The sequence below is a fragment of the Colobus angolensis genome, unplaced genomic scaffold (assembly GCF_000951035.1).
Source record: "Colobus angolensis palliatus isolate OR3802 unplaced genomic scaffold, Cang.pa_1.0 Scaffold61, whole genome shotgun sequence".
In the NCBI taxonomy this organism is placed as follows: domain Eukaryota; kingdom Metazoa; phylum Chordata; class Mammalia; order Primates; family Cercopithecidae; genus Colobus; species Colobus angolensis.
The window spans coordinates 5,008,977-5,020,345 of record NW_012119710.1 but is presented as its reverse complement, the minus strand read 5'-3'; the positions used below and the strand labels follow the sequence as shown (position 1 = coordinate 5,020,345).

General features: G+C 43.0%; 1 protein-coding gene across 1 annotated transcript in view; it reads left to right on the top strand.

The window, feature by feature from the left end:
• The window catches only part of NUP160 (nucleoporin 160kDa), a 73,074-nt gene that overhangs the window by 10,491 nt on the left and 51,214 nt on the right, over positions 1-11,369 (top strand). The window contains exons 3-7 of the mRNA XM_011963561.1: positions 833-1,043; positions 1,366-1,588; positions 3,484-3,562; positions 4,109-4,223; positions 5,302-5,460. Coding sequence (XP_011818951.1) covers positions 833-1,043; positions 1,366-1,588; positions 3,484-3,562; positions 4,109-4,223; positions 5,302-5,460 — 787 coding nt within the window. The remainder of the gene's footprint in view (positions 1-832; positions 1,044-1,365; positions 1,589-3,483; positions 3,563-4,108; positions 4,224-5,301; positions 5,461-11,369) is intronic.

Sequence of the window (11,369 nt, the reverse complement as noted above, 5' to 3'; positions counted from 1 at the left end):
GTGATCCGCCCATCTCGGCCTCCCAAAGTGCTGGGATTACAGGCTTGAGCCACCGCGCCCGGCTATTCTGCCTATTTTTATGGCTGAAGCTCTAAAAACCCTGTGCAGCGGTGAGATCTGTGGCTGCCAGTGGCTCCTTGCTCCTCAACTGGAATTAATAAACAAGCTCCTTTTGGGAAGGGTGGGGGAAAAGAAAAAAACAAGCTCCTTTTGAGGAGTAATAGTAAAAGTTAGAATAGCTTATCAGTATAGAAACTAACCCTGATATGTTCAATTTGCAAAGGTATTTTTATATTGTTAAAATATTTATTTTAGTAATATTTTTGCACATACATGTAAGCGCATGTATAAAATTGCTATTTGTGTGTGTATGTGTGCACACACAGGCTCTGTGTGTGTATATGTGTGCGCACGCATGCAATCGCAGGTTAAGAAGTAAAGAAGCAGGACATAACTGCAATTATTAAGGTTAGTTTTGTTCGATGCTGTAGTATATATGGAGACCACGTTCCACTACAAGCAATGGCCGGGGTATGGTGTTAATTTTTATTATAGTAGAGTTTAATTGCCTAAAATATTGTCCTAAATAAATGACCTATCAAGTTTGGAAATGTCTCTATGTAACAGAATCACAATGAAATTTGAATTTTGTTATGCTGTTTTTTATGAATGTACATAATGTGATTTGGAGTGCAAAGGTGGTCCAAATCTGCTTATCCAAAATTTTCAAATTTGGTGAATTCACTTGGACACTGTTCTCATGTATTTCAGTGCAACAGTCAGTGAGAAAGAAAAGCATAAACTTTTCAAACAAATGTCTCTTTTTCAACAGGAAGACCTCTGGAGATACATTGGAGCTGATGGAGGAGTCACTGGACATAAATCTGTTGAATAATGCCGTTCGCCTAAAATTCCAAAATTGCAGTGTTTTACCTGGAGGGGTTTATGTCTCTGAGACTCAGAATCATGTGATAATCTTGATGTTAACCAATCAAACAGTGCACAGGTTACTTTTACCACACCCCTCCCGGATGTATAGGAGTGTAAGTTGGCTAAGTGCAATATGTTTTATTTCCCAAGTTACTCTGGGTGTCACAAATTTAGTGCTGGAGCGATATCTTTTGGAATTGAAGGAAATTTGGATTCTCATTATCCCTCACCAAGCATACTTTGATAGCTACCACTTAAAATGATCAGGCATACATTTTAAGTTGAGAATTAGTTTTCATTAAAAAGAATGGCTTTCTTCTTAAGCTTGACAGTTTATAGTTTTTTACTTTAAAAACTTTTTTAGCAATAGAGAGGAACTGAGCAAAATTCTGGTTATTTTGATTTAATAGATTTTTCTTTTTAATTACTCAACAGGAGTTGGTAGTTGAAAGTCAGATGCAGTCAATATTCACTGACATTGGAAAAGTTGATTTCACAGATCCTTGCAACTATCAATTAATTCCAGCAGTACCTGGAATATCTCCTAATTCCACCGCCTCAACAGCCTGGCTTAGCAGTGATGGGGAGGCCCTGTTTGCCTTACCATGTGCTTCTGGGGGAATCTTTGTTCTTAAGCTACCTCCTTATGACATACCTGGTAAGAACGGGAAATGAGCATGGACTTAAACAAGGAATGTTAACATTGAAACAGACCTTAAAAGTTCAACCTCGTCATCCAATGCAGGGATTGCATGTCTACTGCCCCGGAACTGGTCATTCATTATTGCTTGCCTAATGAGTCCCTAATGCTTTACTTTTATACAGTGGATAAGGAACTATAAAGCATATTGGAGCATGGAAAAACAAGTAGACAAGTATAAGACAGCCTATTCTAAATCTTATAGTAGAGATGAGTTGCCTAATTGTCTGCCCTGAGATGGAGGCATTATAACATTATAATTAAATTAATTGAAACAAAGACATTAAATACCCTGCACCAAATTGCCACTATGTCTTGCCTGGATTATTGTATTAGCTTTATATATATCTCCCCAGATCTGTCCTTAACCCTCTTCAGAAACTTCTCAGGTGGACTGATATATTTAAAACCCAAGGGCCGGACACTGTGGCTCACACCTGTAATCCCAACACTCTGGGAGGCCAAGGCGAGCGGGTCACCTGAGGGAGTCTCTCTCTGTTGCCCAGGCTGGAGTACAGTGGCGCGATCTCAGCTCACTGCAACCTCTGCCTCCTGGGTTCAAGCAATTCTCCTGCCTCAGCCTCCTGAGCAGCTGGGATTACAGGCGTTTGCCACCATGCCCAGCTAATTTTTGTATTTTTAGTAGAGACGGTTTCACCATGTTGGCCAGGCTGGTCTCGAACTCCTGACATTGCGATCTGCCCACCTCGGCCTCCCAAAGTGTTGGGATTACAGGCGTGAGCTACCACACCTGGCCTCCTTCCTTTCTTTCGAGACAGTCTCACTCTCACCCAGGCTGGAGTGCAATGGTGCCATCTTGGCTCACTGCAACCTCCACCTCCCAGGTTCAAGCGATTCTTGTGTCTCGGCCTCCCGAGTAGCTGCGATTACAGGTGCCCACCACCACGCCTGGCTAATTTTTGAATTTTTGTTAGAGACAGGGTTTTGCCACGTTGACTAGGTTGATCTCGAACTCCTGACCTCAAGTGATCCGCCTGCTTCAGCCTCCCAAAGTGCTGGGATTACAGGCGTGAGCCACCGCACCTGGCCAACATGACCCAAGTTGGGTTTTAAATATATCATGTTATGCTGAATAAACCCAGAGTCCTTACACTGGCCTAGAGTGACCCACTGCTGTCTCTCTACCTTCATCTGTTCTCTGTTCCCCTCCTCTTCACCAGCCACATACCTTCTTGCAATTCCTTGAATATGCCGGGACACCCCTACTTCAAGGCATTTGTTTGGTATAGCCAGCTACTAGCTTGGCTCATTGCCACAGCTCCTTTAGGTCTTTACTCAATGTCACCTCGTTGAGGCCTTCCCTGACCACCCTTTTCAAAATTGCAGTGCCCCTGCCTACCCTCCCTATGTCTTGGCATTCTCTGTACACCTTTTGTGTCTTATTTTTCTGACTTACTGCCATTCTACTTAATTTAACTGTCTCTGCTTCTCCCCTTCCCCTGAAGGAATATAAGTTCCATGAGGACAGGAGTTTTACAATTTGTTTTGTTTACTGCTATGTCACCACCATCTAGGACTGTGCCTGGCACAGGAAAGGTACCTAGGGATTGTTTTGGAAAGAATGAAGTGATTCTGCTGGGTGGCAATATGGGTTACTGTCTGTAAAAGGCAAAAACTTCCACGAGAAGTATAAAAATGCTATTTTTATGGATCTAGTAACGATTCAGAATATTTTAGGTGTGATATATGTAGGAAAGTTATGTCCTAAAACTTTGTTAGTACAGAAATACAGAAGCCTGTTGCCTATTATAAAGACCTTGTTCATGGTTACATCATTCTTGCCTTTGGGTTTCTCAAAGTGTGTTCAAGAGGTGCCTTGGATATCATTGCAGGTATGGTGTCAGTTGTGGAGCTGAAACAGAGTTCAGTAATGCAACGATTGCTTACAGGCTGGATGCCAACAGCTATCAGGTGAGTGGTGTCTGGGAGGTAAATCAAAGGGCCCAAGAATTTAATCTTTTTGCACTGGTCGGCAGTTATTGTTTCCAGTCTTATTCCAAGGCAAACATTATACTGGAAAGGAGAACAGTCAGAATAAAATCAAATTCCATCTGAGGAAAGCCACACTCCCAAGTCCATTTCGTCTACAATTGGATGCTTTGACAGCATAAACCAGCCTACTGTTTGTATTCTCAGAATATGCAGTTCAGTGCTCTGCCCTGACTTACCCAAATCCAGTTTCGTGTAAAATTATTAGAAGTAGAAAGTTTTTGATGGTTAAAGGAAAGCAATACAAAAGGAAACAGTCTTCCATTGTTATGTAGAGCCTTTTAAATTTTATTATAGTAATTGGTGATAAACCAAATAGAAATGTAGTTGTCTTATACCAGCATATAAGCTCTTGGTCCTTCTGCTAAGAGTGTACATTTATAATTTTATTATATTTCTTGAATTGCAAATTCTAATGATCAGATACTTTGCAGCAGTAAAACTCTAAAACTGGGTCTTATGTTTTAGGGGTGACCAGTCGCCTTCAGATCGTCCCCTCAGTCTTGCTGTTCATTGTGTGGAGCATGATGCCTTCATCTTTGCTCTGTGTCAGGATCATAAACTACGAATGTGGTCTTACAAGGTAAGGGCTACATTTATAGTTGCTGTAAGTTAAAATAGCATTGTGAATCATGAGAATTGAAATAAATTTTGCTGTTTCTCTTAAAGATGATCAGATCAATTAGTTTGGAAATTATTGGTCACTTCCAGATTCAGACAGTTTCATTTAGCTTTATTTTGCATATATTTTCCTTCTAACTTACTATCTTTTTATTTGGAAAAATTATCAATCTTACAGGAACACAGAAAGAGTATTACAAAGTCTACATTTCACTTTTTTTTCTTTTTTTTAAATTTTTATTTTTTGAGACAGTCTCACTTTGTCGCCCAGGCTGGAGTACAGTGGCATGAATGCAGCTCACTGCAGCCTCTGCCTCCTGGGCTCAAGCTGTTCCCCACCTCAGCTGCTCAAATAACTAGGACTACAGGCTCGTGCTACCACAGCTGGCTAATTTTTGTATTTTTTGTAGAGACCGGGTTTTGCCATGTTACCCAGGCTGGATCTTTCATTTAAGAGCAACAAATATGTTTTAAAAATGTAAGTTGGTAAAATGGTTTTCAAGATTCATCTAAAAAAATACAGCTTATATTTATGTAAGTCTGATCTTATATTTCAGACTGAAGAGATGTTTTACATGTTAGCCCCCCCGCCCCGCCCCCCTTTTTTTTTCCCTGAAACTGTCACTCAGGCTGGAATGCAATGGCTCAATCTCACCTCACTGCAACCTCCGCCTCCCAGGTTCAAGTGATTCTCCTGCCGCAGCTTCCCAAGTAGCTGGGATAACAGGCATGCACCACTGCACCTGGCTAGTTTTTGTATTTTTTAGTAGAGATGCGGTTTCACCATATTGGCCAGGCTGGTCTCGAACTCCTGACCTCAGGTTATCCACCCACCTTGGCCTCCCAAAGTGCCGGGATTACAGAAGTGAGCCACTGCGCCCGGCCCGTGTTAGCCCTTTTAAAACAAAAACCTGTAAGGTCTTTTAGCAGATAAACTAGATAGAGTGGTAGATATAATGAAAGGTCCATCCTTTCAAAAGGTACGTTCTTCTAGCCTGAATATCCCTTGAATATCACCTATTAACTGTTTTCCTGGACAGGAGCAAATGTGCCTGATGGTAGCTGACATGCTGGAGTATGTCCCTGTAAAGAAAGACCTTCGGCTCACTGCTGGAACTGGACACAAATTACGGCTTGCTTATTCCCCTGCCATGGGACTCTACATAGGAATATACATGCATGCACCAAAACAAGGACAGGTATGAAACAAATAAGACACATACCAAGTTATTCTGTGTGTACTGATGTGGAGAAATGGTTGTAGACGCAGTGAGTCTGTTCAAGCTCTTTTCACCGACCTAGATGTGTTTCTGAGGTGTTGGTTGGGTTTGTGCTACTGTGTGAATTAGAAGATCTTGAAGGAAGGGTCAGTATGAAAGGAAGTAGAGAGTTTAAAGTAATATGAAAGGAAAAGTTAACCAAAACTAAACAAGAAGAGCAAATTAGGAAGTCTAGGTGAAAAACACAGAATTCCTGAAAGGATGTAGGTGTTAAGTGGTTATGGTTAAGTTAATTTTTCTAAATAAATTTGCTTAGCATCCAGACAGTAGCTGCTGTCAGTAGATGAGATATGTAGGATGTGAGGTAATAGTGTAATCATTTAATAAACAGCCATTTGTTGAGTATTCTGTGTTTGGCGCCGTGCCAGGCCCTTTATGGACATTAATAATAGCAAACACTGGGATTGTGCTTACTCTGGGCTCGTATGCTATATGCGTTTTATCCATTTAATCCTAATAACAGCTCAGTGAGGTAGGCTCTGTCTCCATTACTATGCAGGGGCTCTGATTCCCCCACTGAGGCCCCATGCTAGGTCACTTCCCTTCCCGGATGCCCTTCTCACTTCTGTTGGGCTCTCATAGCCCACTCCACACTGCTTCTCCAATGTGGATGTCCTCCTTACCCTATTTGGGCCCTGAGACCACCAGACTGCCCCCATGCAGTGGACCTCCTCCTCACCCAACCTGAGTTTCCACCCTGCACCAAGCTTTCTGTCCACGTGGAAGCCCTCAAACTGTTGCTGCTCCTCCCCCTGAAGTCAGGCAGTCCCAAATGTGGACACTCTTCTTACGTCCCTAGGCTCTTGCCTCATCACACCCGGCCATATCACCCCTGCACACATGCCCTTCCCACTCACTAGTGTTCTCACTCCTGCACTGGGACATGCCTGCACCGATGTTCCCTTCAGCCTGTTCAGACTGAAGAACAACCTCCCTATGCCGAAGCCCAACCCCCCCAGGTCCCCGACCCTTACCTTCTGGCCAGCAAGGATATCTACCTTGCTCTAGGTACCTATTGGTTTTTGGACTGGATTGCTCAGGAACAGAATGGAAGGGAAGAGGAAGAGCTCATTCTTGCAGTTTTTTCCTAATATTGTGGCCCAAAAGTATCATTCTATCAAGACATTTCTCCTGATTGCACATAATTGTTCTATTCTCTCTTCTGGAGGACAACCCTTGAACTGTTTGAACATACCTATCTATCTCCCCTAAGTAGGCTCTTCTCTGTGTGTAGGTTGTAGGTGGTAGGAGAATTGACCCTGCTCTAACTTCCTTAGTTCCTTCCATTGTTACTCATGTAACATCCTGTTGATCAGTCTCCTCGACATGTTATAATTAGTTTGTCAAACTAAAATAGTGGTTCTCAAACTTTTGGTCTCGGGACCCTATTAAACTCTTACCGAGAACTGCAAAGAGCTTTTGTTTATGTGGGTTATATCTATGGATATTTACCTTATTAGAAATTAAAACTGGCTGGATGTGGGTTGGCACGTTTTATTATGCAATACCTAAATTACTGTTTTGGGGAGCAGTCCCCAAGACCACCTCACCTCCATGTCCAGTAATACTCTGAAAGGACTCATAGGGCTCAGTATGTAGTTGTGCTGACAGCTAAGATGTATTACAGTGAAAAGATAACAAAGCAAAGTCAGTAAAGGGAAAAGGCACATGGAGTGAAGTCTGAGGCCAGACACAATCGTCGAAGAGTCCTCTCCCAGTAGAGTCTCACAGGACGTGCTTAATTCTTCCAGCACTCAATTGTGATGACATGTGTAAAATGTTGTTTCCCAGGAAAGCTCGCTAGAGGCACAGTGCCCAAGATTGTTATTGGGGACTGGTCATATAGGGACCCTCTGCCTAGCATGTACCAAATTTCCAGTCTCCTGGATGGAAAACAACAAATATTCTGCATAAACTGCATTGTTTGTGCAAACAGTCTAGGCACAGTAAACCATTCTTACCAGTTAGGGAACCATGAGAACACTGCCAACTTTGCAAGCAAGCCTTTCTTTTCCTTTTCTTGTTTTTTTTTTTTTTTTTTTTTTGAGACGGAGTCTTGCTCTGTCCCCCAGGCTGGATTGCAGTGGTGCGATCTCAGCCCACTGCAACCTCCTCTTCCCGGGTTCAAGCAATTCTCCTGACTCAGCCTCCCAAGTAACTGGGACTACAGGTGCCCGCCACCGCACCCAGCTAATTTTTGCATTTTTAGTAGGCACAGGGTTTCACAATATTGGCCAGGCTAATCTTGAACTCCTGACCTTGTGATCTGCCTGCCTCGGCCTCCCAGAGTACAAGTAAGCCTTTCTAAGGAGAGCAGCCTCAGGCCTGCTATGTTAACCCTTTCTGCACAATTATTATCATTAATGATCTCTCAGAAGAGCCTTTTAAATATTGAGAAGCTCTGGAGTTCATGTTAGTGGATACAAAGTTTTCTGAAATTATAGTTTTCACTTTGAAACTTGAAATATATCATTGGCAAGAAATACCGTCATTTGTTTTGCCTGAAATGACAGGTTCACTTTATTCTTTTTTTTTTTTCTTTTGTGATGGAGTTTCGCGCTCTGGTCACCCAGGCTGGAGTGCAGTGGTGTGACCTCAACTCACTGCAACCTCTGCCTCCCGAGTTCAAGCGATTCTCCTGCGTCAACCTCCAGAGTAGCTGGGATTACAGGTACCTGCCACCATGCCTGGCTAATTTTTTGTATTTTTAATAGAGATGGGGTTTAACCATGTTGGCCAGTCTGGTCTCGAACTCCTGACCTCAGGTGATTCACCTGCCTCGGCCTCCCAACGTGCTGGGATTACAGGCATGAGCCACCACGCCCAGCCTGTTCATTTATTTAAACAGCTTTCTTGAGATGTAATTCACTCACCCATTTAAAGTATACAATTCAATGAGTTTTAGTATATCCACAGATATGAGCAACCATTACCATAGTCAACTTTAGAACATTTCCATCACCTCAAAAGGAAACCCCATACCCTTAGCTATCATTCTTCCCTTCCCCCATCTCTTCCCAGCTCTGCACAACTGCTAATCTATTTTCTGTCTCTATAACATTACTTATTCTGGTCATATTATGTCAGTGGAATCATATAAGTGGTTTTCTGTGACTGGCTTCTTTCACTTAGCTTAATATTTTTAAGGTTCATCCATGTAGCATGTGTTGTCAGCACTTCATTCTGTAACTGCCCAATACATAGAGCTGATTTATCAGTAATTGGAATAGAGAGAGTAATTGGAATAGAGACAGTAATTGGAATAGAGAGAGTTTAATACACGTAGAGCCAGCTAAAAGGGAGACCGGAGTTTTACTGTTACTCAAATCAGCCCCCCGAACATTTAGAGGCTCAGGTTTTTCAAAGACAGTTTGGCAGGCAGGGCTAGGCAGTGAGTGCAGCTGACTGGTTGGAGTTGCAATTGTAGGAGTGTGGAAAACCATCCTATGCGCTAAGTCTGCTTCTGGGTCAGGGCCACAGAAGAGTTGCTCATCTGGCTAGGGCCAGAAATGTAAAACACCAAAAACATATTTTAAAAGGCCAGTGTAAGGTGCTACAATGGTGTTGTTATTTACGGAAGTAATTGGGGAAGTTGCAAATCTCATGACCTCCGGAATAATGACTGGTAATCATTTAACTATGAACTCGGGCCCCTCTCATCTTCCTAACCTGGTGACCTTTCATTTGTTTTACCAAGGTGGTTTGGTTTTGGGGAAGGGCTATTATTATTTAAACTGTAAACTAAATTTCTCCCAAAGTGAGCTTTGCCCACGCTCAGGAATGACCAGAGGCAGTTTGGAGATTAAAGACAAGATGGAATTTGTGGGCCAGCTCAGTGGCTCACGCCTGTAATCCTAACACTTTGGGAGGCCAAGGCAGGCGGATCATGAGGTCAGGAGATCGAGACCCTCCTGGCCAATATGGTGAAACCCCATCTCTATTAAAAATACAAAAATTAGCTGGGTGTGGTGGCACGTGCTTGTAGTCCCAGCTACTCAGGAGGCTGAGGCAGGAGAATCGCTTGAACCTGGGAGGTGGAGGTTGCAGTGAGTCGAGATCGCACCACTGCACTCCAGCCTGGTGATGGAGCGAGATTCTGTCTCAAAAATTAAAAATAAAAAATAAAAAGATGGAATTTGTTAGATCAGATCTCTCTCTTACTGTATATATATATTTTTTGAGAGAGAGAGTCTTGCTTGGTCGCTCAGGCTAGAATGCAGTGGCGCCATCTCAGCTTGCTGCACCCTCTGCCTCCCATGTTTAAGCAGTTCACCTGATGCAGCCTCCCAAGTAGCTGGGGTTACAGGTGCATGCCACCATGCCTGGCTAATTTTTTGTATTTTTTTAGTAGAGGTGGGGTTTTGCCATGTTGGCCAGGCTGGTCTCTCGTGATCTCAGGTAATCCGCCTGCCTCAGCCTCCCAAAATGCTGGGATTTCAGGTGTGAGCCACAGCGCCTGGCCCAGATCTCTTTCATTGTCATAATTTTCTCACTGTTATGATTTTTGCAAATGTGGTTTCAATTCCTTTTATGGCTGAATAATTTTCAGTTGTATACTACCATTTATTTATTCATTTGTGTTGGACATTTTTGTTGTTTCTACCTTTTATCTATTATGAATACTGCTGCTATATACTTGTCAACACTTGTTATTGTCTGACTTTTTAATTCTAGACATCCTAGTGGGTATGAAGTATTATCTCATTATGGTTTTTGTTTAAATTTCCTGATAACTAATGATGCCAAGCATCTTTTTAGTGCGTATTGGTTATTTGTGTATCTTCCTTGGAGAAATGTTTATTCAGATCATTTGCCTTTGTTGTTGTTGTTGTTGTTGTTGAGATGGAACATTGCTGTGTCGACCAGGCTGGAGTGCAGTGGCGTGATCTCGGCTCACTGCAACCTCCGCCTCCCAGGTTCAAGCGATTCTCCCGCCTCAGCCCCCCAAGTAGCTGGGATTACAGGCTCACGCCATCATGCCTGGCTAATTTTTGTGTTTTTGTAGAGACGGGGTTTCACCATGTTGGCCAGGCTGGTCTTGAACTCCTGACCTCAGGTGATCCGCCAGCCTCAGCCTCCCAAAGTGCTGGTATTACAGGCATGAGCCACCACGCCTGCCTCCCCAGTTTTCCTTTAACTTTTGTTTTAGGTTTGAGGGTACATGTGAAGCTTTGTTACATAGGCGAACTCATGTCATGGGGCTTTGTTGTACAGATTATCTCATCACCCAGGAATTAAGCCCAGCACCTAATAGCTATCTCTTCTGCTCCTCTCCCTCCTCCCAACCTCCACCCTCAAGTAGACCCTAATGTCTGTTGTTTCCTTCTTCGTGTTCATAAGTTCTCATCATTTAGCTCCCATTTATAAGTGAGAACATGTGGTATTTGGTTTTCTGTTCCTGCATTGTTTTGCTGAGGATAATGACCTCCACCTCCATCCATGTTTCCACAAAAGACATGATCTCATTCTTTTTTGTGGCTGCATATATTCCATGATGTATATGTACCACGTTTTATCCAGTCCGTCGTTGATGGGCATTTACGTTGATTCTATGTCTTTGCTATTGTGAATGGTGCTGTAATGAACATTCATTTGCATTTGTCTTTTTTTTTTTTTTTTTTTGAGACAGAGTCTCGCTCTGTCACCCGGGCTGGAGTGCAGTGACCCGGTCTCAGCTCACTGCAAGCTCCGCCTCCCGGGTTTACGCTATTCTCCTGCCTCAGCCTCCCGAGTAGCTGGGACTACAGGCGCCCGCCACCTCGCCCGGCTAGTTTTTTGTATTTTTTAGTTGTTAGCCAGGATGGTCTCAATCTCCTGACCTCGTGATC